The 27,926-nt window shown below is 39.1% G+C and overlaps 1 protein-coding gene and 1 long non-coding RNA gene across 2 annotated transcripts in view; one reads left to right on the top strand and one right to left on the bottom strand.

Moving 5' to 3' along the window:
- Positions 1-336, bottom strand: part of LOC308625112 — a 31,902-nt gene extending 31,566 nt beyond the window's left edge. The window contains exon 1 of the long non-coding RNA XR_014017053.1: positions 258-336. This is a non-coding gene — a long non-coding RNA (uncharacterized lncRNA). The remainder of the gene's footprint in view (positions 1-257) is intronic.
- COQ2 (coenzyme Q2, polyprenyltransferase) lies at positions 337-18,923 on the top strand. The gene is made up of 7 exons (XM_081249036.1): positions 337-661; positions 5,384-5,550; positions 9,748-9,869; positions 11,172-11,257; positions 12,901-13,034; positions 16,223-16,411; positions 18,249-18,923. Exons 1-7 carry the CDS (start codon positions 340-342, stop codon positions 18,411-18,413), a joined length of 1,185 nt encoding a protein of 394 aa, XP_081105162.1. The 5' UTR covers positions 337-339; the 3' UTR covers positions 18,414-18,923.
- Positions 18,924-27,926: the final 9,003 nt, after the last annotated feature.

The raw sequence follows: 27,926 nt of genomic DNA, 5'->3' as shown, positions 1-27,926 counted from the left end.
CTCTGGATTATACGAACTGCTTTGAATTGATAATCAAGTTTAAGGTTTTCACTTGTGTAATGCATGTCTGTTAACTCTGAGTACGATTTTAATGTACATTCTCGAATTTGGCCGCTTGGTGCCCTTTTAGCTTTAAAAAGGAAACACCGCAAATCAGTATTTTGGGTTCAGTAAGTTTTTCTCGGTGTTTTTTTGTTTGTTTGTTTGTTTTTTCCTGTTACAACTGCTACGTATTTTGATAATAGGAACTCCTTTACCTGAAGGACTCCCGCGATCCTTCCGGTTTCACGTTACTCGAAAAGCTCCGACCACCCGGTCATCCTGCTGACGTCACTGCGCATGCCTGCCTGTGAACGGACGCTCGGGAATGACGTCAGGCCCCTGCGTGTCCGTGCTCTCCGGAGCGCCATGCTGGGCGCGGCAGGAGCGGGGCTAGTGCGGAGCCTGCGGGCAGGGACGCAAGTGTGGCTGTGGGGCTCGCGTGGCCGCTCCCTCATCTTGCCGCACGCGGCCCGTGGGCTCCACGCGGGAGACTGGCGGCCCTCAGCCGGGCGGGGGCCGCTCCGGCGGCGGCCGAGCCTGCCTGCGGCGGCGATCGTGAACTCGGCGCCCCGCCCTCTGCAGCCCTACCTGCGCCTCATGCGGTTGGACAAGCCCATAGGTGAGTGTGGACGGACGCGGCGGTCCGGGGGCTGCGGGCGCAGTGGAAGTGAAGCCCGAAAGCCGGGGCTCGGCCGCCAGGCGCCGAATACGTCAAGACATCCGAACAGGGCTATCTCCGAAGTAACTGGCCGGCTGTCAAGCCTCTCTGAATCCTGAGCACGTGAGCCGGGCAAAAAAATTCCCTCATTCCACAGTCTGTGTTTAAGTAGTGAATCGAGCAGAAATTCCGTACCCGTATCTCTGCATTTGAGCAGATTTACAGTGTGGAAGCACTTCTACGTTCATTATGTTTCATCCTTCCCATAATCCCAGAGCAAATAATTGAGACGATAAAGACGCTGAGGAAATTAAGGCTCTTTGGCAGAGCTAGACCAGATGATGCTGCGTTTTTTTAGCTCTTTGCCCTGCACCATCCATCACACAAAGATTTAATTCATTTGGATGCTGCAGGTACAGCACTTATGGACTACTTATCAGCTCACAGTCGCCTCCTAAGGGAAGATTTTGCTCAACTTCCTATTTAAATTCACCTTTCTCCTCAGTCTCTCTTTACCCCCCATTTTTCTTCATAGCATTCGCCACTAGCCTTATGCATTTATTGGTTGATACACTTCTCCAGTACAGTATAAGCTCCACTTACATGAGACTTTTATATCTAGTGTCTAGAACAGCCTAGCAGTAGTATTAAATGAATCAAGTCCTACAGCACTGCGTAGCCTTAGGGCTAGAAAGAGCTATGGAAACTTGTACTTTCAAAGAAGTCCCAGTCTAGTTTAAAAAGACAGAGTATTGTGTGAGTTAGAGAAGATTGGGTTAATAGTATTATGTATGTTAAGAAGATACAAGCCTGCTTGCTTGGGTTCTAAATAAAGTGACTGTAGGATTTTTCAGACAACTTATGAATAGTACTATTAGAATTCATTCAGCAAACATTTTTTGAGCCCTTACTGTATGCCAGGAACAATAAATTGACAGTAGTAGAATTCCAGGTTTGATACTTCTTTACTTAAATTCTTCTTTTGTGGGGTAATTTTATGTTTATTGTTTTATTTTGTTGAATTTTGATCTTGTTAAAAAGTGGGTTTCGGGGCTTCCCTGGTGGCGCAGTAGTTGAGAGTCCGCCTGCTGGTGCAGGTTCGTGCCCCGGTCCGGGAAGATCCCACATGCCACGGAGCGGCTGGGCCCGTGAGCCATGGCCGCTGAGCCTGCACGTCCGGAGCCTGTGCTCCGCAACGGGAGGGGCCACAGCAGTGAGAGGCCCGCGTACCGCAAAAAAAAAAAAAAAAAAAAATGTGGGTTTCGTTGTTTTTCAGAAAGGATTACAACTTCCTACAACCATGTCACAAACTACATTATTTCAGGAGGTTTCAGCAGGTAGCACTCTTTCCACTAAATTGGTGGTATAACTGGTTTTACCACGTTTATGGCTGAAACTGCATTTATGTTTTCTTGAAGACAATGTGTAATTAGTGAATGAATCTTAGACTCAGTTTACACAAGCTCTTTGGTCTGCCCATCACCTCTCAGAATGCTTACTTTATAATCTCCCAGAGTTTTTACTTTTTCTATAATAAATATATCTTTCTGAAACCTATTGTATCCTCCCACCTCTGCATCTTTCTTCATGGGAGAGAACAGAATGAAAGTGTCATAGGGGAAACCAAAAAATGTTGCTGAGAATCAGGAGGGCAAAAGAACAATAAGAACTCATGGGTATTTAGAGCTTTAGGTATCCAGAGTGATAGCCTGGAGCCAAACTGCTTGGGTTTGAATTCCAGCTCTGCCATTTTTTTGCCTGTGTGGCCTTGGGCAAATTACTGTCTCTATGCTTCAATTTCTGTGTTTGTTAAATGGGTATAATAGAAGTTGTGCCTATCTCATAGGTTTGTTGTGAGAATCAAAACTATTGTAGGACAGCACCTGGCACGGAGTAAGCACTATGACTTTGTTATTGTTTTCATTATCACCATTATTAATATTGTCTTATAACAACTCTAAGAGGTAGATGATGTTCTTTCCCCTCTTTTGAAGATGAGGAGCACTGAGGCTTCAAGTTTAATATACTTTAGTGCCTAGTGTCACTTACTAGGAGCAGACATTGAACCTTCACTGCAGGAACCCTCCTCATCTGTAGGGGTGCCCTGCAGATTCCTATCAGTGAATATGGTACCTAAAATGCAGACTTACAGCCAAGGACATTTTGACACTGACACAAAATGCTATAGGTGGTTACACATCTTTCTCTTTATAATTCTTTTTTAAATGGAACCTTCATTTCTACTTGTACCAGGAAAATGCCTGTGAAGTAGGGTTCTTTTTTTTCTATCAGGGCAGCATCAGCTAGCTACTCCTGTGTCCCTCTGAGCTATACTGATAGGTCCAGGGAAAAGGAAGTGGTTAAACCCATTGTGTTTTAACCTCTTCGTGCATCTGTTTCCTCATCTGTAAAATAGGAATAATAACAGTGCCTACTTTACAAGGGTGTCTTTGAGGATTAAATGATTTTGTATATATAAAGCGTTTAGAACACTGCTTGACATTTCACAAACATTTAGAAAATGGCATTGTTGTTATTGTTTTAGATGGGACACACTGAATATGAGTCTGTCCAGGACAACCTGAATTCAGGTCTAGACTGGTCATTTCTGATTTTTAGCCTCTCCTTGCCTTGCCTTTTCTGTGTATTTAAGCCCCTTTTGGAAAAGCCTTCCTGAGTTTTTCCTACTCCATCCCCCGTTAACTTGGGTAGCACTGTTTTATGCCTTTATAGCATCCTGTACTTTCCCTGTTGTTGAATTGATCTATGTCAGTGTTATTTATTTAACTGTGTTTCTTCCTTTTGCTTTATAAGCTGTGTGAAGGCAGAAATCAGCCCTCACTTAGTCACCATTGTATTCCCAGTTCCTGGAACAGCTCTGGTACAAAGTATGTGCTTTATAAATATTTGCAAATGAATAAAGCTTAAATTTAATGAAGCTTAAACATGATCATAAGGACTTTGTCATTTGACCATTTTTGTACAGGATCTGATTTTTCTTTAGCCACATGTCCTATTTATTCCACCTTTTGAGGAGGAAGAAATTATCCTCTACACTTCTAAGTTAAGTCTAAGAATTAAGTTGACATGAGACAGATTAATAGGAGAAAATCAAACAAAAATTTAATAGCGTGTGTGGGTGAGAGAGACCCAGGAAGACTGAGTAACTCACCAAAATGGCCAAAATACCCTCACCTTAAATATCTTCAGCTAAAGACACAGCAGGATATTGGGGGTGGTGGTTTGGGACTTAAAAGGGGAGGAAGGTAATTCACTGGAGATAGAAAAGTAAATGTTTGGTAAACGGTCGTCTCTGGTCTCTAGGCCGTATCAAGTTTCCCCACCACACCTAGCCTATATTTTTGGCAGATATCTGATGATAGCTCTACTCTTGAAAATGTTCTTGAATCTTCTGTTTCTTAAAAATAATCGGGGCTTCCCTGGTGGCGCAGTGGTTGAGAGTCCGCCTGCCGATGCAGGGGGCATGGGTTCGTGCCCCGGCCCGGGAAGATCCCACATGCCGCGGAGCGGCTAGGCCCGTGAGCCATGGCCGCTGAGCTTGCGCGTCCGGAGCCTGTGCTCTGCAACGGGAGAGGCCACAGCAGTGAGAGGCCCGCGTACCGCAAAAAAAAATAATAATAACCGGCCTAAATTAATCCTCATGTGAAAGGGACACATTTGTGGAGTGGCACTCTTATATTGCTAATACACACTCTTATATTACTAATAGGAAAGAAAAGCTCAGAATTTATCTAATAGGTACAATATCCAAACATCTGTTGAAAGAATTTCTTTTGAAAATAGGATATCTACTACAGGTCATGTGTGAAGGCTCCTATCCGTACAATTTATTTGGTGTTAGCTTCATTTCATCTAGTTTATGGGCTGAGTACCAAGAACTAATCCCATTTGTGCATGTAGTAGCAAAATATTAAAAAAACAGTAGGTTAATCCTTCTTTCCCCCAAAACCATTTTATTATATTGTATTAACAACAATAAAGAAAGTTTTATTAAAGTTTTTGAGCAGGTAATACATGCAGATGATACAAAATTTTAAAAGGTGTACGGGTATAGAGTGAAAACTAAGTCTTCCACCCCTTTTTCCCAACCAACCAGTTTTCTTCCCCAAAGGCAACTCTCAGTATCAGTTTCTAATGTTTCCTTCCTGACATAGTTTATGAACATACATTCAAATGTATGTATTTGTTTTATATGTGTATGCATTTGCGTATATACACATATACACACACATGTATAGGAAAACTCTTCAGCTTGCCCTCCATAGGAACTGGAACATTTGCAACCTCATCAGACATATATGACTATCCAGCTCCCCAGAGTATGTTGTCAGCCTTTGGGTTGTGCCAGTCTGCTAGGTAGAAAAAGTTATCTCAATGTAATTTTCATGTGTATTTATCAAAGTTGAGTATCTTCATTGGTATAAGAGCCATTTCTATTTTCTATTAGGTTTTTTGTCCATTTTTCGATCGGGCTTTTGATCTCTCTTCAGTTTCTGGGAACCCTGTATATTAGGGAGAATAGTCCTCTGTTATATGAGTTGCAAGCTTATTTTCCCAGTTTTGTCATGACTTTGTGTTCCTTGCTTCTTTTGGATACAGGATTTCAAACAAATGAAAACAGCTAACTTAATTTGTACCTTTTTGTCTTTTTATTTTGCTTAGGAACCTGGCTACTGTATCTGCCATGTACTTGGAGCATTGGTCTGGCAGCTGAACCAGGTTGTTTTCCAGATTGGTACATGTTATCCCTCTTTGGCACTGGAGCTGTTCTGATGCGTGGAGCAGGCTGTACTATTAATGACATGTGGGACCAGGACTACGATAAAAAGGTAGATTCGTCCCAGAAAGGAACAGAGAGGCTCCTCTCAATTCTGCAGAGTAAGATGGTGGCATCACTTTTGAATGCCACATAAAGCAACAGGATCATTTAGTGTCCTCGCTGAAATCCAGCATAAGAAGTGCCAGTATCAGTTGAATAGCTGGTGTTGCAAAGTGCAGTGTGCTTCCTTTCTCAACAGAGGAGCGGCCATGGGGGCAAGGTGTGTACATCATTTTTACAAAATGAATTAGAATTTGGAAGGCCAGAGAAAGGATGTTGGGAGTGAAGGTGAAAATTCCATCCTGAACCTTTGGGTGTCTAAAAGAACTGTCATCCCTTCCTTTGAGATATATGTTCGAGCCATAACTATTCATATGTAAGTCAGATCTTAATTTAAATGAATCAAGGCAGCCCTATTAACATTTGCTATAATTATTTCTTTTAAAAACATAATTTTATTTTTTTCTCCTTAGAAAAATAATACATGTTTATTCTGAAAATTTCAGACAGTACAAAAATAGAAAGGATAGGAAATGCAAGTCTTCCTTATCACCTCCCCCAAGCCCCCAGAAAAAACTTCATTTAAAGTTTGATACATTATATTTCTCTAGATTATTTTCTATGCATGTTCTAATGCATGCGTGTAATTATTTCTTTGTTCTTCAATAGACCGTTTTTTTCTCAAGGGAATGGTCCGTCTTGTTTGCCTTTTATTCCAGCAGCCATACTATAACAAGTATAAAATCATTAAATGCTTGAGTAAATAATCAAGTAAACTTTCAATTTATAAGAAATCCAGGGTGAATTATGTGAAGTAAATAATCATGTGACACTCACATAAAGTGAATAATCTTCCCTGGTTTGCCTTTCATATAAATCTTAGTTTTCCTTAAGCAAAGCACACCTATAATGATTTTTAGCTTATAGAACAGTGTCACATTAATAATTTTTAAATTCAAAAACATTTATTGAATACCTACTGTCTATGAGACACAGTGACAGGTTCTAGGATTGTGTGGATGAAAGACAAGATTGCTGACTTCAGTTTAGTAGCTATCAAGAGATAGTGTTCACAAGGGCACTTACTGCAGACCACCTACCTTACCTTAGCATAATGCAGGGGGTTAGAGAGAAGTTTTGATGGGGTGAGGTGGGGTAAGGTGACTTTGGAACTATGACAGACTAAGACGGCAAAAAAAGCCTGGACAGGAGGGTGAAGGTCACTCTAGGCAGAGGGAACAGCAGACACAGAGGCATGGCTGTGAGATAAAGTATATTATGCTTGACAACTGCAACTATGTGGTTTGTGTGTGGCTGGAGGATAGGATAGTCGCAAAGTGGCAGGTGATGCATGGTAAAGGCATCTTTATGTCTCGCTGACCATTGGGATGCTTTGATCTATGCCAGGAGATGCGTACTTTCTTGTTTTGGGGGTTTGCACATCCTGGTCAGTTTGTCATCTGCATAACCATATGAATGAGGCTTCTGGCCAGTATCACTTCAAAATAATTATTGAACACATTTAGAGCAGCCTAATGTCAAAATCCTGGTTGGTGATACTGTACTGTAAAGTTTTGCAAGATGTTACCCTTGGAGAAAACTAGATAAAGGATACATAGGATCTCTATATTTCTTATAATACAGAGATTTTTTTTTTAAAAAAATTGCATGTGAATCTACAATTATCTCAAAAGAAGTTTAATTAAAAAATAACATAATCAAACCAACATTTTCTACTTTTTTTTTTTTTTTTTTTGCGGTACGCAGGCCTCTCCCGCTGCAGAGCACAGGCTCCGGACGTGCAGGCTCAGCGGCCATGGCTCACGGGCCCAGCCGCTCCGCGGCATGTGGGATCCTCCCAGACTGGGGCACGAACCCATGTCCCCTGCATCGGCAGGCGGACTCTCAACCACTGCGCCACCAGGGAAGCCCTCTACTTTTTAAATTAACGAAATAGAGCCATTTTAGTTTTGTCTTAAGTGATTTTTATTCTCACTAGATAAAAGGGAACTGATTAGATATCTTACATCTCCCCCGTGCCATTTTTCTCTGATTAGAGGAATCCAGAGTCTATGTTGACACACAACAAAGCGCTTAAATGAGTATTTTATAGCTATGGTTTTGCTAACATGAATTTTTAAATGTTATGAGCATCTCTTTTACAGAACGGGTTAAAAAGCTTGGTCAAATTGTAATGCTTACCTTACATTTTCTTAAAGACAGTATGTTTATGGCTGAGGGTTTTGTTTAATATGTTAGATGACTAAGTAAATTGCTAATACATTAAATGGTAAGTGAATTGCTATTAGATTATTTGGGTTAAATGTGTTTTGTTGATGATGTGTGTAATCTGCTAGTCATGCGATAAACATTAGGTCCAATAAACATTGAAATAATATCAATGCACAGGAGTTAATGATTTGGTGTTGTAAGCTGTGAGCATTCTAGTTTCATAGAAACCACATAGAATATGTTTTTTGATCATCATATCGCCTCATTTTTATTCTTTTGGTGGAGTGCTTGTTTTTCACCTCTCGAGTTTAGCCAGGCAATTACCATTGTACTGAAGGGGCAGTGTAATTTTGTGGTTAGTACTATGGTTGGTGGGACTGGACTGACTGTGCTACCTTAGTATCTGTGACCTTGGAAAGTTACTGAGCCTCTCTGCTTCAGTTTCCTAAAACTTAGAAATGGCAAGAACTTGTGAGTGGCTAAAAGAGAGTTGTTACAAGGATTCAGTGATGTGATGCATATATAGCTCTTAGATTATTAACATTCAAATACTGGCAGGAATAATCATAATATCCTAAATCAAATATAAGAACATAAATATTATTCCCACTTGAAACTACAGGGACCAAGTCAAGGATGAGATATCCAGTTCTGGCACTAAGCATGATAAGTTTTTGACAAACTGTTTTATTGCACAGTGAAGCATGCTGTGAATTGGGTCAGCAAATTTCTTCTGTAAAGGACCAGATAGTAAATATTTTAGGCTCTGTGGGCCACACAGTCTTTGTTGCAACTACTGCACTCTGTTACAGTGTGAAAGCAGCCACATACGATATGTAAAAAAATGGGTGTGTCTCTGTTTCAATAAAATTTTATTTGTGGACACTGAAATTTGAATTTCATATTTTCATGTGGCATAATACATTACTCTTTCTTTGTTTATTTTCAACCACCAAAAAAAGTAAAAACCATTGTTAGTTCATGGTTCCATACAAAAACAGACAGAAAGCTGGATTTGGCTCACAGGCCATAGTTTGCTAAACCCTTGCTATAAATCATACAAAAATATGTTATATTAATTATAGTTAACATTTATTGCATCAGGCATTGCATTCACTCTGTGAGGTAGGTGCTATTATTACCTCTCCCTCTCTTTCTGTTTTTCCTTAAATAGGTAAATAACCTAAGCCTGAGGGAGGTCAAGTAACTTGCCAGAATTCACACAGCCAATAATTGATGGAATTGAATTCAAATGCTAGGCTCTCTAATCCCAGATCCTGAGTTCTTAACTTCCAGCAATGCTGAAAATTTTGGTTATGCTCTTTATTTGTGGTTGAATTTAGAATAATCACATTTCATGATCTCTTGGAAGGAAAAGAACAATATATATTATTTGTTCACATAATTGCTCTACCTGTTCATATTCTTACAGTGAGTTTGCCCTTTATATATGGGTGCAGTTAATATAAGATTACAGCCCCATTCCTACATAGACTGGCAAAAGCACTCCCACTTTCAAACTCAGATGATCTGTCTTCTTTCTTCATGTCTGATATCTGATTGCAGTGCTTCCCATACTCAAAGCATTTACATGATATCAGCCTTATCTAACATGCTCTGCACTTTCCTCTTTCCTGAGAATTCGTATTATTTTTGTCCCTCTTTGCTCCATGGAAATTGAACATATACTTCCTAAGCTGGGCAGGTAAATAGTTAGATTACGAAGTTGCTTTGTTTTGTTTGTTTGGAGATGGGGATGGGAGATGGAAAGAAAGAGGAATGAATGGTGGGAATTTTGAGTTCTTTTCAAAGCTATTTTAAATAGAAGTTTTGATTCATGGTAGTACTTCCAATGTTCACCTTTTATTCATATTTCTGCCTTAGTACGTACCATGGGCCAGTCTCCTGAGTAAATGTTGAAGTAAATGATTAAGCTATTCCCCGACGCTAAGGTATCTGTTTTTATGTTGTTAAGGTTACAAGAACAGCAAGTCGCCCAATAGCTGCTGGAGACATTTCAACTTTTCAGTCCTTTGTTTTTCTTGGGGGACAGCTGACCTTGGCACTGGGTGTTCTTCTGTGTCTGAATTACTACAGGTACAGTATATGTGTTTTTCATAATCATGTAAAAAATCTTTCCCTTGACATAGAAGTACATATAAAATAAAATAGAAATATTTGTATTACGAAGTTGTTTATTACCTAATCAAGCATCTGTAAAGTTAGCAATGTAAGTCACCACACACTGTGAAGTCAAGAATGCTTTCAGCCAAAGGAATGAAGAGATCAGCGTTTCGTTTATTCTGCACCACTTCCAGTACTTGCACTATGTGTTCCCTAAAGGACTCAAGACACTTTTCCTAGGTTTTCTAGGTGCATGCGTGGGAGTGTGTGTATATACCCATTTGTATAATTTTATTTATCCTGGTAGTGTCTCTGAAGCGTTAGAGGCAGAAGTGATTATGCTCACTTTGCAAAAAGAGGAACTGGGTCTTTTCCACAGTCGTATTACTAATCAATGACAGAAGAAAAAAGAACTCATTCTTATACTTCTTAAACAGAGACAAAATTAGACTTTTGTGCACCAGATGGCTGCTTACATAGTGCTTCAATAAGACAAAAAAGAGGAGTTCAGCAAATAAGCATATTTTATAGAGACTAGACTTAATTGTGTATCTTGTTCTGATAGCTTCAGTCAAGTGAAAACACTTTGAAAGGTTATTCCTGGAGGGGTAGTGTTAAGTGAGCTGTGAGCTTCCTAAAAACATCTTATCTGACTGTCATCCTTTCATAGGTACTTTGTGACCTTATCCTCTTCTAGAGAAGTAACCCCTTGTGCATATAGGGAGGGATATCTTGACTCTAATTCTCTGTTAGGACATCTCAGTTTACTAGCTATCTTAATGTTTGAAAGCAAAATTTAGGCAGTAGCACATGGGGAGTATTATGTTGGATATTGGGGCCAGATGCCTTAGGTTTGCTTCCTGGCCCTGCTACTGACTAGCTGTGTAACAATTGGCAAATTACTTTCTCTCTTTGACTTTAGTTGTTTCATCTGCAAAAAAACAAGTAGAATAAAACTACCTGCCTCGTAAGGTTGTGGTGAAGGTTATAATGAGTTAACATATGTAGAGCAGTTAAAACAGTCCTAATACATGAAAGCAATATATGTGTTAGCTATTCTTATTTTGTTTCATTGTTTGTAACACTTAAGATATTTTCTAATCACCCTTTATGTTAATTAAAGTCCAGGAATCAAGTTCTAGGAAGAGAATTTTACATAACAAAAAATACAATTTAGATAAATCATTTCCTCATCAGTGTTGCTATTGTTGTCTTATTTACCGATTTTTAAGAGATGGTGATATTAATCTTTTTCATGTTTTTTCTTGATTTCAGTATAGCTCTTGGAGCAGCATCCCTACTTCTTGTCATCACCTACCCGCTAATGAAGAGAATTACATACTGGCCTCAATTAGCCTTGGGTGAGCTGAAATAACTATAAGTGTTTCCTTCAATACCCTCAAGCTATACTTTTATATATAATATCAATGCGTGTGTGTGGTGTGTATGTGGTATGTGTGTGTGTGTAATGTGGCAGAGATAAAATGTTAAGTCAGTCATGAAATTTTCCAAACCAAGAATAGATTTTCATGTTTTAATGGAGGGCAATTAGCCATTTTTATTGGCTAAAAAATCTTGGACATCTGCTAAGATTATCATCATTATTATTTTCTGAAATGCTCTTAAAAATCTAGGTATGTCATGAAGAAAGAAAATTAGCCGCCTTGACTTTACCGCTCTCTTTAGGTAGTTGATCTAGATGCCCTGAAGATTTTGGGGATTGGAATAGAAAGCACTCTGAGGCAGGAGAACAAGAGTTGAAGTGTGTGATAGCTTAGCTCCCTTTCTGGGAAGCCTTCCTTAGACTTACCAGAAGAAAGTTAGCCAGTCTCTCCTGGGCTCCCATAGCACTCTAATGTGACACTTCCTCATTTCAACAGCACTAATTCAACAGGAAGATATTGAGAACCTACCCTCTCTTCCCATTAATAAATTGTAAACACCTAGAAGATAAAGCATTCTTTATATATGGATGGTGCAGCATCTAACATGGCGCTTGGCACATCACAGGTATTCAATAAATATTTGTTGGCAGATAGAGGAAGATAGGTAGGTAAGTCAAAACCTATTGCAAAAATATCTACTCCTAGACTTTTCTGTTCTATTCCTGGAATAGTCTAGAGTATTAAGAAAATTAGTATTTTTACTTTAAATATTTATTGAAACCCTGACTTTTACTTTGTGCCAGGAATCACACCAGGTACTAGGAAAATAAACATGACTGAAACACATTCACCCTCTTGAAGGAGCAAGTCCCTCAGGTACCTCAAAGTCAGTGGATCCCAAGCATCTTCTCAGAAACCCTTTTTCTCCTCCACATTGCCTGTTTCCACTTAGAATCCCTCCTCCTCAGTTGATGAAGCACCTCTCCTCTGTGGTCCCACAGAGCATGCATGTCAGTGTACCTGAGGGACTTGCAGGTGGAGATGTCTAGCAGGCAATTCAGTATCTAGTCTGAAGCTGAGGGAAGTGATTAGGCTTACACATAGATATTTAGGAGTTGTCACCATGTGGAGTTTGTTTACAGTCCTCAGAGAGGGTGGGCTTGAAGAACAAGTGTTCCTGTCTAACTCTTGTTTCTGTAACTTAAAGGGGAAATAGAGCAATAATGGAAAAAACACAGGAGTTTGACTCAGATAGGTCTAAGTTCAAACCCTAGCATCTAATACTATTTATCATTGGTACCAGTCGTCATACTAGGTAGGATTAATGTTGTTCTCATGAAACCTCCTATTTATCAGGGGAATATTATTCTTTCTGTTAGCTATGTTATTTTAATTGTTAATTAACCTTCCTGGTTCTGTTTTCCTTTTTTGTAAAATGTAGCTAATAACTACCACATGAGAGACTTGAGAAAATTTAAGGAAGAAACGTATATGAGAAAACAGCATACACAGAGCCTAATACATAGAAGCATTTAATACATGCTGATGCCTCTCTCCTTCCCTTTGGAATTCTAAAATACATTTAGACTTTTCTCCTCTTTCTGTTTCACTAATTATAGGGTTGACTTTTAATTGGGGAGCATTACTTGGATGGTCTGCTGTCAAGGGCTCCTGTGATCCATCTGTTTGCCTTCCTCTTTATTTTTCTGGAATTATGTGGACTCTAATATACGATACTATCTATGCTCATCAGGTAAAGAAATATTCTTTTTCGTAACTTTGGCTTAACTGTTATCATTTTTTAAGAATGTTAAAATAAGAACTAAATTAAAGGGAAAGGTTTTTTTCTTTAGGCTTTTTTAAAAAATTGAGGTAACATATGTGTCACGTGTACAACATTATATTTCGATTTCTGTATACACTACAGCATACTCAGCATCAAAAGTTTAGTTTCCATCCATCACCATACCATTGACCCTCTTTACCCATTTTGCCCTCCCCCTTCCCCTTTCCCCTCTGGTTACCACTAATCTATTCTGTGTATCTATGTGTTTAGTTTTATTTTGGTTGTTCGTTTATTTCTCTCTTTCTTTTAATATTCCACACATGAGTGAAATCATAGTGGTATTTGTCTTTTTCTGTCCGACTTACTTTACTTAGCACAATACCCTCAAGATCCATCTACGTTGTTGCAATTGGTAAGATTTTATCTTCTTATGGCTGAGTAGTATTCGACTGTATGTATATACCACATGTTTATCCATCCATCTGTTGATGGGCACTCACACTGTTTCCATATCTTGGTTTGTAAATAACACTGCGATGAACATTGGGGTACATATATATCTTTTTGAATTAGTGTCTTTGTTTTCTTCAGGTAAATATCCAGAAGTGGAATAGCTGGATCATATGGTAGTTCTATTCTTAACTTTTTGAGGAATCTCCTTACTGTTTTTCCGTATTTATATTCCCACCAACAGTGCACAAGCGCTCCCCTTTCTCCACATCCTTGTCAACACTAGTTATTTCCTGTCTTTTAGATAGCCATTCTAACAAGCATGAGGTGATATCTCATTGTGATTTTGGTTCGCATTTCCCTATTAATTAGTGATGCTGAACATCTTTTCACATGCCTATTGGCCATCTGTATGTCTTCCTTAGAAAATTTCTTCAGGGCAATGTCTATTCATATCCTCTGTCCATTTTTTAATTGGGTTATTTGTTTTTTTGTTGTTGAGTTCTTTATATATTTTGGATATTAACACCTTACCAGATATATGATTTGCCAATGTCTTCTCCCATGTGGTAGATTATCTTTTCATTTTGTTGATGGTTTCCTTTGCTGTGCAGAAGCTTTTTAGTTTGATGTAGGTTCATTTATTTATTTCTGCTTTTGTTTCCCTTACCTGCGGAGACATATCCAGAAAGATATTGCTAAGACTGATATCAGGGAGTGTACTGCCTATGTTTTCTTCTGGGAATTTTGTGGTTTCAAGTCTTACATTCAAGTCTTTAATCCATTTTGAGTTAATTTTTATGTATGGTATAAGATAGTGGTCTAGTTTCACTTTTTGCATGTGGCTGTCCAGTTTTCCCAACGCCATTTGTTGAAGAGACTGTCCTTTTTCCATTTTATGTTCTTTACTCCTTTGCTGTAAATTAATTGTTCATATATGGGTGGGCTTATTTCTGGGCTCTCAATTCTGTTTCCAATGATCTGTGTGTGTCTGTTTTTCTGCCAATACCATGCTGTTTTGATAATGATAGCTTTGTAGTATAATTTGAAATCAGGAAGTATGATACCTCCAGCTTTATTGTTTTTTGTTTTTTGTTTTTTGTTTTTGTGGTACGCGGGCCTCTCACTGTTGTGGCCTCTCCCGTTGCGGAGCACAGGCTCCGGAGACGTGCAGGCTCAGCGGCCATGGCTTACGGGGCCCAGCCACTCTGCGGCATGTGGGACCTTCCCGGACTGGGGCATGAACCCGTGTCCCCTGCATCGGCAGGCGGACTCTCAACCACTGCGCCACCAGGGAAGCCCCAGCTTTGTTGTTTTTTCTCAAGATTGCTTTGGCTTTTCAGGGTCTTTTGTGGTTCCATACAAATTTTAGGATTTTTTTGTTCTATTCCTGTGAAAAATGTTGTTGGTATTTTGATAGGGATTGTATTGAATCTGTAGATTGCTTTAGGCAGTATGGATATTTTAATAATTTTAATTCTTCAAGTCCATGAGCATGGAATATCTTTCCATTTCTGTGTGTCTTCTTCATTTCTTTTAACAGTGTCTCATAGTTTTCAGAGTACAGGTCTTTCACCTCCATGGTTAAATTTATTCCTAGGTATTTTGCTGTTGTTGCAATTGTAAATGAGATTATTTTCTTAATTTCTCTCTCTTTGAGCTCACTGTTAGTATATAGAAACACAACAGATTTTTGTATATTGATCTTGTACCCTACAGCTTTACTGTATGTGTTTATAATTTCTAATAGGGTTTTGGTGGCAACTTTAGGGTTTTCTATATATAAAACCATGTCACCTGCAAATAGTGATTGTTTTTCTTCTTCCTTTCCAATTTGGGTGTCTTTTATTTCTTTTTCTTGCCTAATTGTTCTAGCTGGGAATTCCAGTACTATGTTGAATGAAAGTGGCAAGAGTGGGCATCCTCATCTTGTTCCTGATCTTAGAGGAAATGCTTTCAGTTTTTCACCATTGAGTATGTTTGCTTTGGGTTTGTCATATATGGCCTTTATTATGTTGAGGTACATTCCCTCTTTACCCACTTTGCATGCAGCCTCTGATGTCATGACTGTGACATGACTGTGATTACAACACTATATGGAAATGCTTACAAATAAAGTTGCTGGAGGAGACCAGTCAGCCAGATGTGAGTGTATCATCAAGACCTAGCTGTACTTAAACAGGAAGGATTTGATGGGAGAGGCAAGGAATAAACTGAGCCAGAAGTGAAATCTGAATGGATGTGGTTAGGTGGCAAGTGAGCATTTTTCCACATGTGTGATTTTAGCAAGATTGAAACTAAAATGTGTAGGAAATTATTGAGATTTGAAAACTCTGAAGTAAAGAAGAGCTATGTGAAGAATTAGAGTTGAGTTTGACTTCTAATTTATTAGTAAAAGTATAGTTGAAAGTCACTATAGGGTCATAAAAGTACGATTATATGTAGAAATAGGTCTGGAAGATAATTTTAGCAGTAACATTTAACTTTGATTTGGCCTGCACATTCATTTTTGATCAACTGTTTCTAAGTTACTGTCATGTTCTTTAAAAGACAGTTTCTCCTGGAATTAGATGGTAGTGATGATTGCACAACCTTGCGAATGTACTAAAACCACTGAATTACATACTTCAAGATGGTGAACTTTATGATATGTGAATTAAATCTCAGTAAAATCCAGGCAATTTCTTACTACTTTCTAATGTTAGGACAAGAGAGATGATGCTCTGATCGGGCTTAAGTCCACGGCACTGCTGTTCCGCGAAGATACCAAGCAGTGGCTCAGTGGCTTCACTGTGGCGATGCTGGGGGCACTGAGCCTGGTGGGAGTGAACATTGGTCAAACTGTGCCCTACTACACTGCTCTGGCTGCTGTAGGAGCCCATCTGGCTCACCAGGTTTGATCTTTTCCTTATCTTTCCCTCTTTTTTCTTTGGTGTAAATTATAAAAATTATTTAAACAAAATGCCCTGTGTGTTTACCAAGCAAGTTACTTCCTTAAACAACTACTTGGCTTGTACTGCCTTGAACTGCCCCTTCCCTGCCCCATTATGTCATATAAGAAAGCTAGCTGTATTATTTTAGAGAAATAATGTAAACCTAAACCTAGATTTTTTTTCCTTCTAATTTTCCTAAAATTTTTTCTGATGTGTGTCTAGAAAAATTTGAGCAATGTCTTAAGTTTGTGGGTTGAGTTGAATTACTCTGAAAGCAAACTGATCAACACAACTGTATTGTTTAATTGTGGGCATCTATTGATGGTTAGCAAACTAATCATTCATATGTTTGAGTCACACTGGCACAGGGACCAAGGCAAGATAAGACACAAAATGCGAAGATGTCAGAGTTCTGCCTACACAGTAGGAAACTGCCAGGATGTTCACCCAGCACCTCAGCCCCACTTGTTTATATGGCAGGTCTACATCACTGACTTCTGTAAAATGAATGAACTAAGTAGAATTTAATTAAATAGGTTGCTTGTAAATGGACTGTATATTTGCATCAGTATTACTGTTATTTTCTTTGAACAGAATGGAAAAGATGTTAGTAAGCCTGTATTTAGATGATCTATTTTATACAGATTGGTGCATGTGTAAGCAGGACTTGCATAACATGGTATGAAGGAAACTAAAATCTGATGTCCATAAAGTAAACCACATACTATATCACCTTCATTGTTTTCCTCACCAGGAAAGCTAAAAGGTATGAATTAGTGATTCTCCACATTTCACCATTTTCCTCTTCAGAATTTCTCAGCATCTCCTTTTGGTCATTACTCAGCTCCATGGGAGTTGTTATCATCAGTTGATTGTCTGGTTAGGATAATGGATGTTTAGCAATATTTAAGCACCTGGATATTAGCAGAGGAAGGCAAAAATTATGGGGATAATCACAAATATAGGAAATATTTGGAACCCACTTTATATTCTGAATTGCCTTTGTGGTCCTCTGCCTAGTCCTTGACACAGTACTTTAAGACGGGCATAGTCTTCTAGTATTTGGAGAAAGGAAATCATGATGATTTTAAGTCTGCAGGTCACATAATAAAGAATAGTTGAGGCCTTCGGATGCTTAAGTCCAGGGTAGCGTAAAATAGGGACATGAGACTTTCTCAGTATATTTGCAGGACAACTGTGGAGAAAAGAGAGTATGTTTGGTCGCTACCTGCAGATCTAGGATTTTAGGTGCCCTTCTCTATGTGGGGATGGGAGGGAGATTTTAACATGTATGGGGGTATTTTGGGGTATCATAAATAGACTGGGAAGGGACCACTACAGGCATTTAGTGAGTGAGGGCCAGGTACATTAAATATCTCTTGATGCAGTAGACAGCCCTGCACAGTAGAGAGTTGCCCTGCCCAAATGTAACTTGTTCCTCTGTTGAGAAACATTGCTCCAAAGAATAAAGCTAAACTGGAGGGTAGGAGTTGTAGAGAGCAGATTTTAGATCAATCAGTTTAAGGAAGAACTTTCTAAATAGAATTAAAAATAGCATGTGTTGCCTCTCAGAGTGTTCCTGCACCCGTCAAGTGCAAGTTTTTAGCTTAGATGATATCCATTGAGAGATATGGTAGATTTTTTCTACATTGGAAAACAATCTGGGGTACATTAAAGGCTTCCCATTGCTTAAAATTCTATAACAAAGTGCTGTTATCTTCTTCATATTGATGTGTTTATTTGTGACGCCTAGAAGTCCATACTGAGTTCTAACATGGCATGTATTCTTTTCTTATAGATTTACACTCTGGACATCCACAGACCTGAGGATTGTTGGGATAAATTCACCTCCAACCGAACAATAGGACTAATAATTTTTTTAGGAATTGTCCTTGGGAATTTGTGGAAAGACAAGGAGACGGATAAAACAAAGAAAAATATAGATAATAGAATAGAAAATTAGCAAATTAAGTTTATCTGGGGATTTTTAAAACAAACTTCTACAAAATACTCTCAGGTCTTATTACCACATAACTAGATTTGAATAACAGTCTTATAATATGTTAATGAATTACAAACCAGTAGATGAAATTGTAGAGCATTTTTGCCTGGATTTTAGTTCAACTATGTACTAGTCAAATTCTTCCCCATCACAGAAACCAGGAACTCTTCAGGATTTGCGATCACTTGGAGTAATTAAGTTATAATTCTCATCTGCAGTTACAGGAATTATATGAGTTTTGGCACTTTAGAAAAAAACTTGATGTGTGTCTCATCTAAATGACTGTCTCTGTAGGAAAATGGACTCTCTTTTTAGGGCAAAATAAAGGCTGCTACAGGAAGTTGAGGCTTATTGTTCTTTGCATTGACCTTTACTTACTGCCAAAAGGTGTAATTCAGGAAACCATTCTGTTTTTTATATTTTAGGAGAGTTTAAATCAGTAAATAAAATTTTTTACCTGTTGTACCTGTACATACTGCTGTTTGTTACCAACCATGACATTTATTTGAGAGGTCTCTGTATACAACCATAGTGACCAGAATGGGCAGGCCGTCACTAATGATGATTTTAATTTCTATTTATTTTTTATCTCAGGTGTTTGTAATTGATAGGACAGTGGTATATTGGTTAGGTGTAGTAACTCTTTCTTTCCTTACCCCCTTCAGAATATTCTCAACACAGCAGCCACAATGATTTTCTTAAAACCTCTATAAGGTCATGTCATTCTTCTTCTCAGAACCCTCCAGGATCTTCCCAGGTCACTCAGTACAAACTAAAGGTCTTGTCACCTGCTAGGCCCACCATGATCTGGCCTTGTCTGTGGCTCCTCCACTCACACCTCTTTGCAGCCCTGCTGGCCTCCGCACTGCACCTCACAGGCTGGACAGACTCGACCGAGGGCCTTTACATGTACAATTTCCTTTGCCTACAGTGCTCTCCTTGAATTATGTCTTAGTCCTTCACTGCAGGTCTTTTCCTAAGTGTCACCTTTTCAAAGAGGCTTTTCTTAGCCGTTGTTACTAAAATTTCATTTACAGGGGCTTCCCTGGTGGTGCAGTGGTTAAGAATCTGCCTGCCAATGCAGGGGACACGGGTTCCAGCCCTGGTCCGGGAAGAACCCACATGCTGCGGAGCAACTAAGCCCGTGGGCCATGACCTCTGAGCCTGCGCTCTAGAGCCCGCGAGGCACAACTACTGAAGCCCACGTGCCTAGAGCCCATGCTCTGCAACAAGAGAAGCCACTGAAATGAGAAGCCTGTGCACCGTCACGAAGAGTAGCTCCCGCTCACCGCAACTAGAGAAAGCCCACGCGTAGCAGTGAAGACCCAGTGCAGCCAAAAATAAATAAATTTTTAAAAATAAATAAAATATATTAAAAAATTCATTTACAGATACTACCTACACTACCTATATTATTGGGTTTTTTTTCTCTTCACAACCACTCTCAACCTAAAATATGTTTTACTTGATTTAAGTGGCTGTCATGAACAGTGGGGTGTAGTGCGTTTACTGCTGCCCACAATGGAGCTGGGTTATGGGCAGCAGTAAACGCAAAATTGTTTAATGATGATAGTGAGGATGATGTGATGCAGCTGACACAGAGCACTTACACATGCCAGGCACGGATAAATGAGCATAGGAAAATGTAACTGCTTATCCGGCAAACACTAAACCACTGAGTGTGAGTGTTTAGACTTCAGACAGTAGTAGCAGCTGTAATTGTACTCTGCTATAGCAGCAATGAGTTGAAGAGAAGAAATAGAAACTTTGTACCCTATTTTTAGGGAAATACAGTTGGTTACTATTTTATCTAATCCTGACACTACCAGGATAGATAAAATTTAAATCTTTGTTGATGTCTGTTTTCTTACAAATATCATCCAACCCCACCCCACCCCCGAAAAGATTTACTTCGCAAAATATACACAATTCTTCAACAATGAATGAAGTGAGAACCAGGAAAAAAACTTGGTTTTAGAAAAGGGTTATGCCTCTTAAAAATATACCACTTCTCATAGCAGGAAAGTGTTGATCTCTAAATGCCTTTTTTGCAGGTGTAAGCTCTGGAAGAAAGTTGGCCAGGATAAGTGGCCGAGGAGCAGAGCCAAAAGGAACCTGTTTTTCCCTTAAACAGCAGAAAGCAACACAACACTGTAAAGCAATTATACTCCAATAAAGATACAAAAAAAAAAAAAAAAGAAACAGATCAATGGAATAAGATAGAAAGCCTAGAGATAAACCCACAACACCTACAGTCAACTAATCTATGACAAAGGAGGCAAGGATATACAATGGAAAATATACAGTGTCTTCAATAAGTGGTGCTGGGAAAACTGGACAGGGACATGTAAAAGTATGAGATTAGATCATTCCCTAACACCACACAGAAAAATAAGCTCGAAATGGATTAAAGACCTAAATGTAAGGCCAGACACTATCAAACTCTTAGAGGAAAACATAGGCAGAACACTCTATGGTATAAATCACAGCAAGATCCTTTTGGACCCACCTCCTAGAGAAATGGAAATAAAGACAAAAACACATGGGACCTAGTGAAACTTCAAAGCTTTTGCACAGCAAAGAAACCATAAACAAGACCAAAAGACAACCCTTAGAATGGGAGAAAATATTCGCAAATGAAGCAACTGACAAAGGATTAATCTCCAAAATTGATAAGCAGCTCATGCAGCTCAATAACAAAAAAACAACCCAATCCAAAAATGGGCAGAAGACCTAAATAGACATTTCTCCACAGAAGATATACAGACTGCCAACAAACTCATGAAAGGATGCTCAACATCTTTAATCATTAGAGAAATGCAAATCAGAACTACAATGAGATATCATCTCACACCAGTCAGAATGGCCATCATCAAAAAATCTAGAAACAATAAATGCTGGAGAGGGTGTGGAAAAAAGGGAACACTCTTGCACTGCTGGTGGGAATGTGAATTGGTACAGCCACTATGGAGAACAGTATGGAGGTTCCTTAAAAAACTACAAATAGAACTACCATATGACCCAGCAATCCCACTACTAGGCATATACCCTGAGAAAACCATAATTCAAAAAGAGTCATGTACCAAAATGTACATAGCAGCCCTATTTACAATAGCCTGGAGATGGAAACAACCTAAGTGTCCATCATCGGATGAATGGATAAAGAAGATGTGGCACATATATACAATGGAATATTACTCAGCCATAAAAAGAAATGAAGTTGAGCTATTTGTAATGAGGTGGATAGAACGAGTCTGTCATACAGAGTGAAGTAAGTCAGAAAGAGAAAGACAAATACTGTCTGCTGACACATATATATGGAATTTAAGGGAAAAAATGTCATGAAGAACATAGGGGTAAGACAGGAATAAAGACACAGACCTACTAGAGAATGGACTTGAGGATATGGGGAGGGGGAAGGGTAAACTGTGACAAAGCGAGAGAGAGGCATGGACATATATACACTACCAAACGTAAGGTAGATAGATAGTGGGAAGCAGCCGCAGAGCACAGGGAGATCAGCTCGGTGCTTTGTGACCGCCTGGAGGGGTGGGATAGGGAGGGTGGAAGGGAGTCGCAAGCGGGAGGGGATATGGGAACATATGTATATTTATAACTGATTCATTTTGTTATAAAGCAGAAACTAACACACTATTGTTAAGCAATTATACTCCAATAAAGATGTAAAAAAAATAGAAGTTCTTCATTTTATGGAAGACCAATTTATTAATATTTATCCTTTCACTTATTGCTTTTTATTTATGATATAAGAAATATTTGACTACCCCCAATTTTCTTATTTTACCTTCTAGAAGTTTTATCATTTTGCCTGTTACAGTTAGTTCTACAATTGATCTGGAATAAAAGTTTGTGTGTTGTGTGAAAAAAAAAATTTCTCTTGCTCTCAAAAAGCTGCTTAAACTTAATTGAATTATTTTAGTTCCTTTACATTTCTCCCCCCAGGTAGAAAGGCTGAGAAAGTAATATAAATGGGTAAGGGGCAGTTAAGGGGGAAAAAATGAAATCGATTATTTGCTTCTAAAATGATAAACTTTAAGCAGTTCAGGGTTGGAAAGAAGTACATCCGTCATCGGTCTGGTATCAGGGTTGTCTATCTCCTGCGTAGCCTTGATGGGAATTATAACTTAAGATAAGTGAAACTATCAGTCTTGTTGGGAAATTTGATCAATAGAGAGCCCTTGCCCTAGTTTTCTGCTGTAGAGTCACCGTGAGGTTGTAAAGAGCAAGCATGTGAAAGAACTTTGTAAGCTGAACACTTACCTAATATAAGTTTATGGTGAGGGTGGAGGTGGGGTGGAAGCTCTAGGAAATTTGGCTTGCTATCTGAAAATTGCGTCACAAGTGCTGCCTCTCCTGCTTCCTGAACTTTGCTGAATTGCTTTATACCTCTTGCAGATTGTAAAGGCCTCCACAGTTAGGCCCTATCATTTTCCCCAAATCAAGATACACTCTCGCCCTTGGGCTGGTCTCTTCACTGTCAACACGTCTTCTGCCATCACAGCTAGCAGCTGGTAGGATGATATGGACCTGGCCTTCGGGGCAAACAGGCCTGTGTGTGAATTCTCCCTGTAATACTTGCCAGCGGGAGACCTCAGACCAGTGATGAACCTCCCTCACAGCCACCACCTCATCTGTCAAGCCTGAGCTGTTGTGAGCATTAAACAGAGTTGGTATATGTTAAAGCCTGTGACGGGCTGAATTGTATTGCCCTAAAATTCATATAGTGAAGTCCTAGCCCCCAGTAACTCAGAATGTAACCATATTTGGTGATAAGGTCTTTAAAGAGGTTATTAAGTTAAAATGAGGTCATTAGGGTAGGCCCTAAACCATTACATGTCCTTATAAGAGGAAATTTGGACACACAAAGAGACACTTGTACACAGAGAGATGACTGTGTGAATGCACAGGGAGAATATTGCCATCTACAAGTCAAGGAGAGAGGCTTCAGAAGAAACCAACCCTTCCAACACCTTGATCTCAGACTTCTGGCCTACAGAACTGTGAGAATATGAATGTGTTTTTTAATGACTCTCTGTGGTGTTTTGTTATGGCAGCCCAAGCAAACTTAATATGAAGCTGTAGTGTAGTACTGAACTGCACAGAAAAGATACTCTACCAATGCAGTTTACTAGAAAGGGCTCCCTTTTCCACCCCAACTCTGCTTTTTTGTCTCAAATCACAAGTTTTAGCCCTTACAGTGTTCATAACAGTGGTAGGCTGAATACAATCTTCCAAAGGTGTCCGTGTCCTAATGCCAGAGCCAGCAAATATATTTCCTTATATGGAAAGGGGCTTTGCAGATGTAATTGAGAAGGACCTTGAGGAAGGGAGATTATCCTGGTTTATCTGGGTGGGTGCAGTGTCATCACAAGGATCTTTACAAGAGGGAGGAAAGAAGGTCAAAGTCAGTAGTAGCAGCTGTGATGACAGAAGCAAGAGGTTAGAGTGAGGCAAGAAAGGGTTTGCAAGCCAAGAAATGCAGGTGGCCTTTCGAAGCTGAAAAAGACAAGGACATAGATTCTCCCCTCTGAGCCCCTAGAGGGAACCAACCCTGCTGACACATTGACTTTAGCCCAGTGAGACTGAGTTTGGACTTCTGACCTCCAGAATTGCAAGATCATAAATTTGTGCGGTTTTAAGCCACTAAATTTGTGGTAATTTGTTGCAGCATCAACAAGTAAACAAATACAACAACGATTTGAGCTCTTTTGAGCTGTCCTCTGAACTGCCAGAGCTCTTCGTTGGCACCAGTAGAGCAGTGGCTAAGAATGCAAGTCCAGGTGGCAGCTTGCCTGGGTTTGAATCTCTCTTTTAACACCTGCCAGTTACCTGTTCTCCCTGTGGTTCTGTTTCTCAAATGGGGCTAATAAGAGTACCCTTCTCGTGGATTTAAAAACCATCTGTCTCCCTCTGCTAGAAAGCAGATTCCATAATAACTGGGACTTTGGCTTATTCCCTAAAATAGCACCAATACAGCACACTGTAGGTATTCAATAAACATCTGTAATTTATCATACATCAGTGAGTGAGCTGACAGTTGAGCGCTTGCCAGACCCAGGGTTAGGTGCCACCATTGGAAATTATGAATGGTGCTCAGCAACATAGTAAACAATTCCCAATGTGAGACACCATCATAAAAATGAAGATTTCCATGTACACATGATTAAAATATACGTAAATATATATATATATATATATATATATATATATATATATATATATATATAAAATGAAGACGAAAGAAACAAACAAAAAGTATGTCATGGGTAATAGGTTATTATAATACTGCTTTATAATAGCACTAGATGGGCACTGGTCCTAAATTTCATATTTCAAACTAATATATGGATGTAACCTTTAGTTCTTCCCATGTTATTTTTACTTTTTAATATCTGCATTTAAAAAATAGACCTCAAGATCACCTATATTTAGCCCCTACAAAACAAAAGAAAGAAGGTTATTATTATCGTAATACGTTCTTTCCAAAATAAAGCATAGGATTGAGTAGTAAAGGAAGGCCTGTAACTGCAGCCTCGGACTTCCATGTCTTCTTTCAAGCAATAATCTGTATAAGAATTCTAGTTCTGAGCAAGCAAGCAAACCCCAACAGAGCACCAAAGTGGAGACAACCCTTTGGCTACACTGTAAACCAGGCATATCCCCATGTCACTGTGGAGCCAACATAGTTCTTAACCAATGATGTCCAAAGGCCTCGTAACGTTGGGCAGTGAGCTGCCACCCCTTGCTCATTATTAGAAATAGAAGACTGGGAAGAGTAATGCCACCTTGCTTGTCCCCAGGACTAATTGATAAGGAGCAGGAAATTAAAAGTTGCCCATAGATTTCTTCTGTCTTTTTAAAATAATATTTACTGCATTCTTTTTTTAAAAGATTTTTTTCTTTATTGAGGTACAATTGACATACAACATTATATTTTTTCTTTTTTTTTTTTTCGACCACACCACGTGGCATGTGGGATCTTAGTTCCCCAACCAGAGATTGAACCTGCACCCCCTGCATTGGAAGCGCACAGTCTTACTCATGGGACTGCCAGGGAAGTCCCTGTAATCTTTTTCTAACGTAAAAGTAGCATATGTACATTGTCGGAAGTGTAGAAATACAAAAAAGCACAAAGGGGAAAATAAAATTCATTTCTAATATCATTATTTAAAGATATGCACTATGAGCAGAGTGATAGTCTTCTAGACTTTCAGTAGGCATATAAGCATATTTTTAATAAAATTGGAGGGACTTCCCTGGTGGCGCAGGGGTTAAGAGTCTGCTTGCCATTGCAGGGGACATGGGTTGGAGCCCTGGTCCGGGAAGATCCCACATGCCGCAGAGCAACTAGGCCTGGGAGCCACAACTACTGAGCCTGCACTCTAGAGCCTGCGAGCCACAACTACTGAGCCCGTGTGGCACAACCACTGAAGCCCGCGCGCCTAGAGCCAGTGCACTGCAACAAGAGAAGTCACTGCAACGAGAAGCTCGCGCATCACAGGGAAGAGTAGCCCCCGCTCGCTGCAACTAGAGAAAGCCTGCACGCAGCAACGAAGACCCAATGCAGCCAAAAATAAATAAATAAAATTTTAAAGTAAATAAATAAATAAAATAAAATTGGAGCCACACCATATTTCTTCAAAATCTACTTTCACTTAATATTTTCCCATGTCATTAAACCTTCCTTCAAAATAGGAGTGTTTATTGGTTGCATAGGTGTTTTAAAATCATTGTTTACTCTTATTTAATTAATCTTATTATTGAATACGTACATTTTTTACTTTTTTCCCTCCCTCACAAACACCAGTGCTGTGAATAGATTCTTATCTTTGGGCACAACTCTGATATTTCTGTAGGAAAATTCCTCGAGGCAGAATGTCTCTGCACATCTCCAGGGATTATAGGGTGAAGGTAGAGGGCTGGACGTCTTGGTATGCACATTTTTAAGGTTTTGGATACATTTTCTCTAATTACCTCCAGAAAGGTCTGTATTTTTACCTGCAGTGCATTGAGGGCCTCTTTCCTAAGACTCTAACCAACACTGAGACAATTTTTTTCATCCTTGCAAATTACATAGGCAAGAATAATACATTGTTCCACCTACATTTCTGTGATAACTAATGTAGTTGAATATTTTTCAAAATGTTTATAAGACATTTATATTTCTTCTAAGTGAATTCCCTGAGTGTCCTTCCTGTTTGGTTATTGGTGTTGTTAATACATGCTGCTTTGTTCTTAAAGGCTTAAACATAAGACATGACACCATAAAACTCCTAGAAGGGAGCATAGGCAAAACATTCTCTGACATAAATTGTACCGATGTTTTCTTAGGTCAGTCTCCCAAGGTAATAGAAATAAAAACAAAACTAAACAAATGGCACCTAATTGAACTTACAAGCTTTTGCACAGCAAAGGAAACCATAAAAAATTTAAAAAAGAAGAAAAGAAAAGACAGCCTATGGAATGGGAGAAAATATTTGCCAAAGATGGGACAGACAAGGGCTTAATCTCCAAATATACAAACAGCTCATACAGCTCAACAATAAAAAAATAAACAACCCAATCAGAAAATGGGCAAAACACCTTAATAGACATGGGTAGAAGACCTTAACAGGCAAAGAAGACATACAGATGGCCAGTAGGCACATGAAAATATGCTCAACGCCACTAATTATTAGAGAAATGCAAATCAAAACTGCAATGAGGTACCACCTCACACTGGTCAGAACGGCCATCATTAAAAAGTACACAAATAACAAATGCTGGAGAGGGTGTGGAGAAAGGGAACCCTCCTACATTGTTGGTGGGAATGTTAGTTGGTATAGCCACTATGGAAAACAGTATGGAGGTTCCTCAGAAACCTAAAAATAGAATTACCATATGATCCAGCAATCCCACTCCTGGGAATGTACCCAGACAAAACTATAATTCAAAAAGATACATGCACCCCTATGTTCATAGCAGCACTGTCCACAATAGCCAAAACATGGAAACAACCTAAATATCCACCGACAGATGAATGGACAAAAAAGATGTAGTACATATATACAATGGAATACTACTCAGCCATAAAAAAACAAAATAATGCCATATGCAGCAACATGGATGCAACTAGAGATTATCATACTAAGCGAAGTCAGAAACAGGAAGACAAATACCATATGATATCACTTATATATGGAATCTAAAATATGGCACAAATGAACCTATCTACGAAACAGAAACAGACTCATAGACATAGAGAACAAGCTTGTGGTTGCCAAGGGGGAGAGAGGGAGAGAGAGGGATAGACTGGGAGTTTGGGGTTGGTAGATGCAAACTATTACATTTAGAATGGATAAACAACAAGGTCCTAATGTATAGCACAGTGAACTATATTCAGTATCCTGTGATAAACCATAATGAAAAAGAATATTAAAACAAGAATGTCTATATGTGTGTAACTGACTCACT

This window comes from Mesoplodon bidens (genome assembly GCF_964165515.1).
Source record: "Mesoplodon bidens genome assembly, chromosome: 1".
In the NCBI taxonomy this organism is placed as follows: domain Eukaryota; kingdom Metazoa; phylum Chordata; class Mammalia; order Artiodactyla; family Ziphiidae; genus Mesoplodon; species Mesoplodon bidens.
Note: the sequence above shows the minus strand (reverse complement) of the source record. Positions and strands in the feature narration are given on the sequence as shown.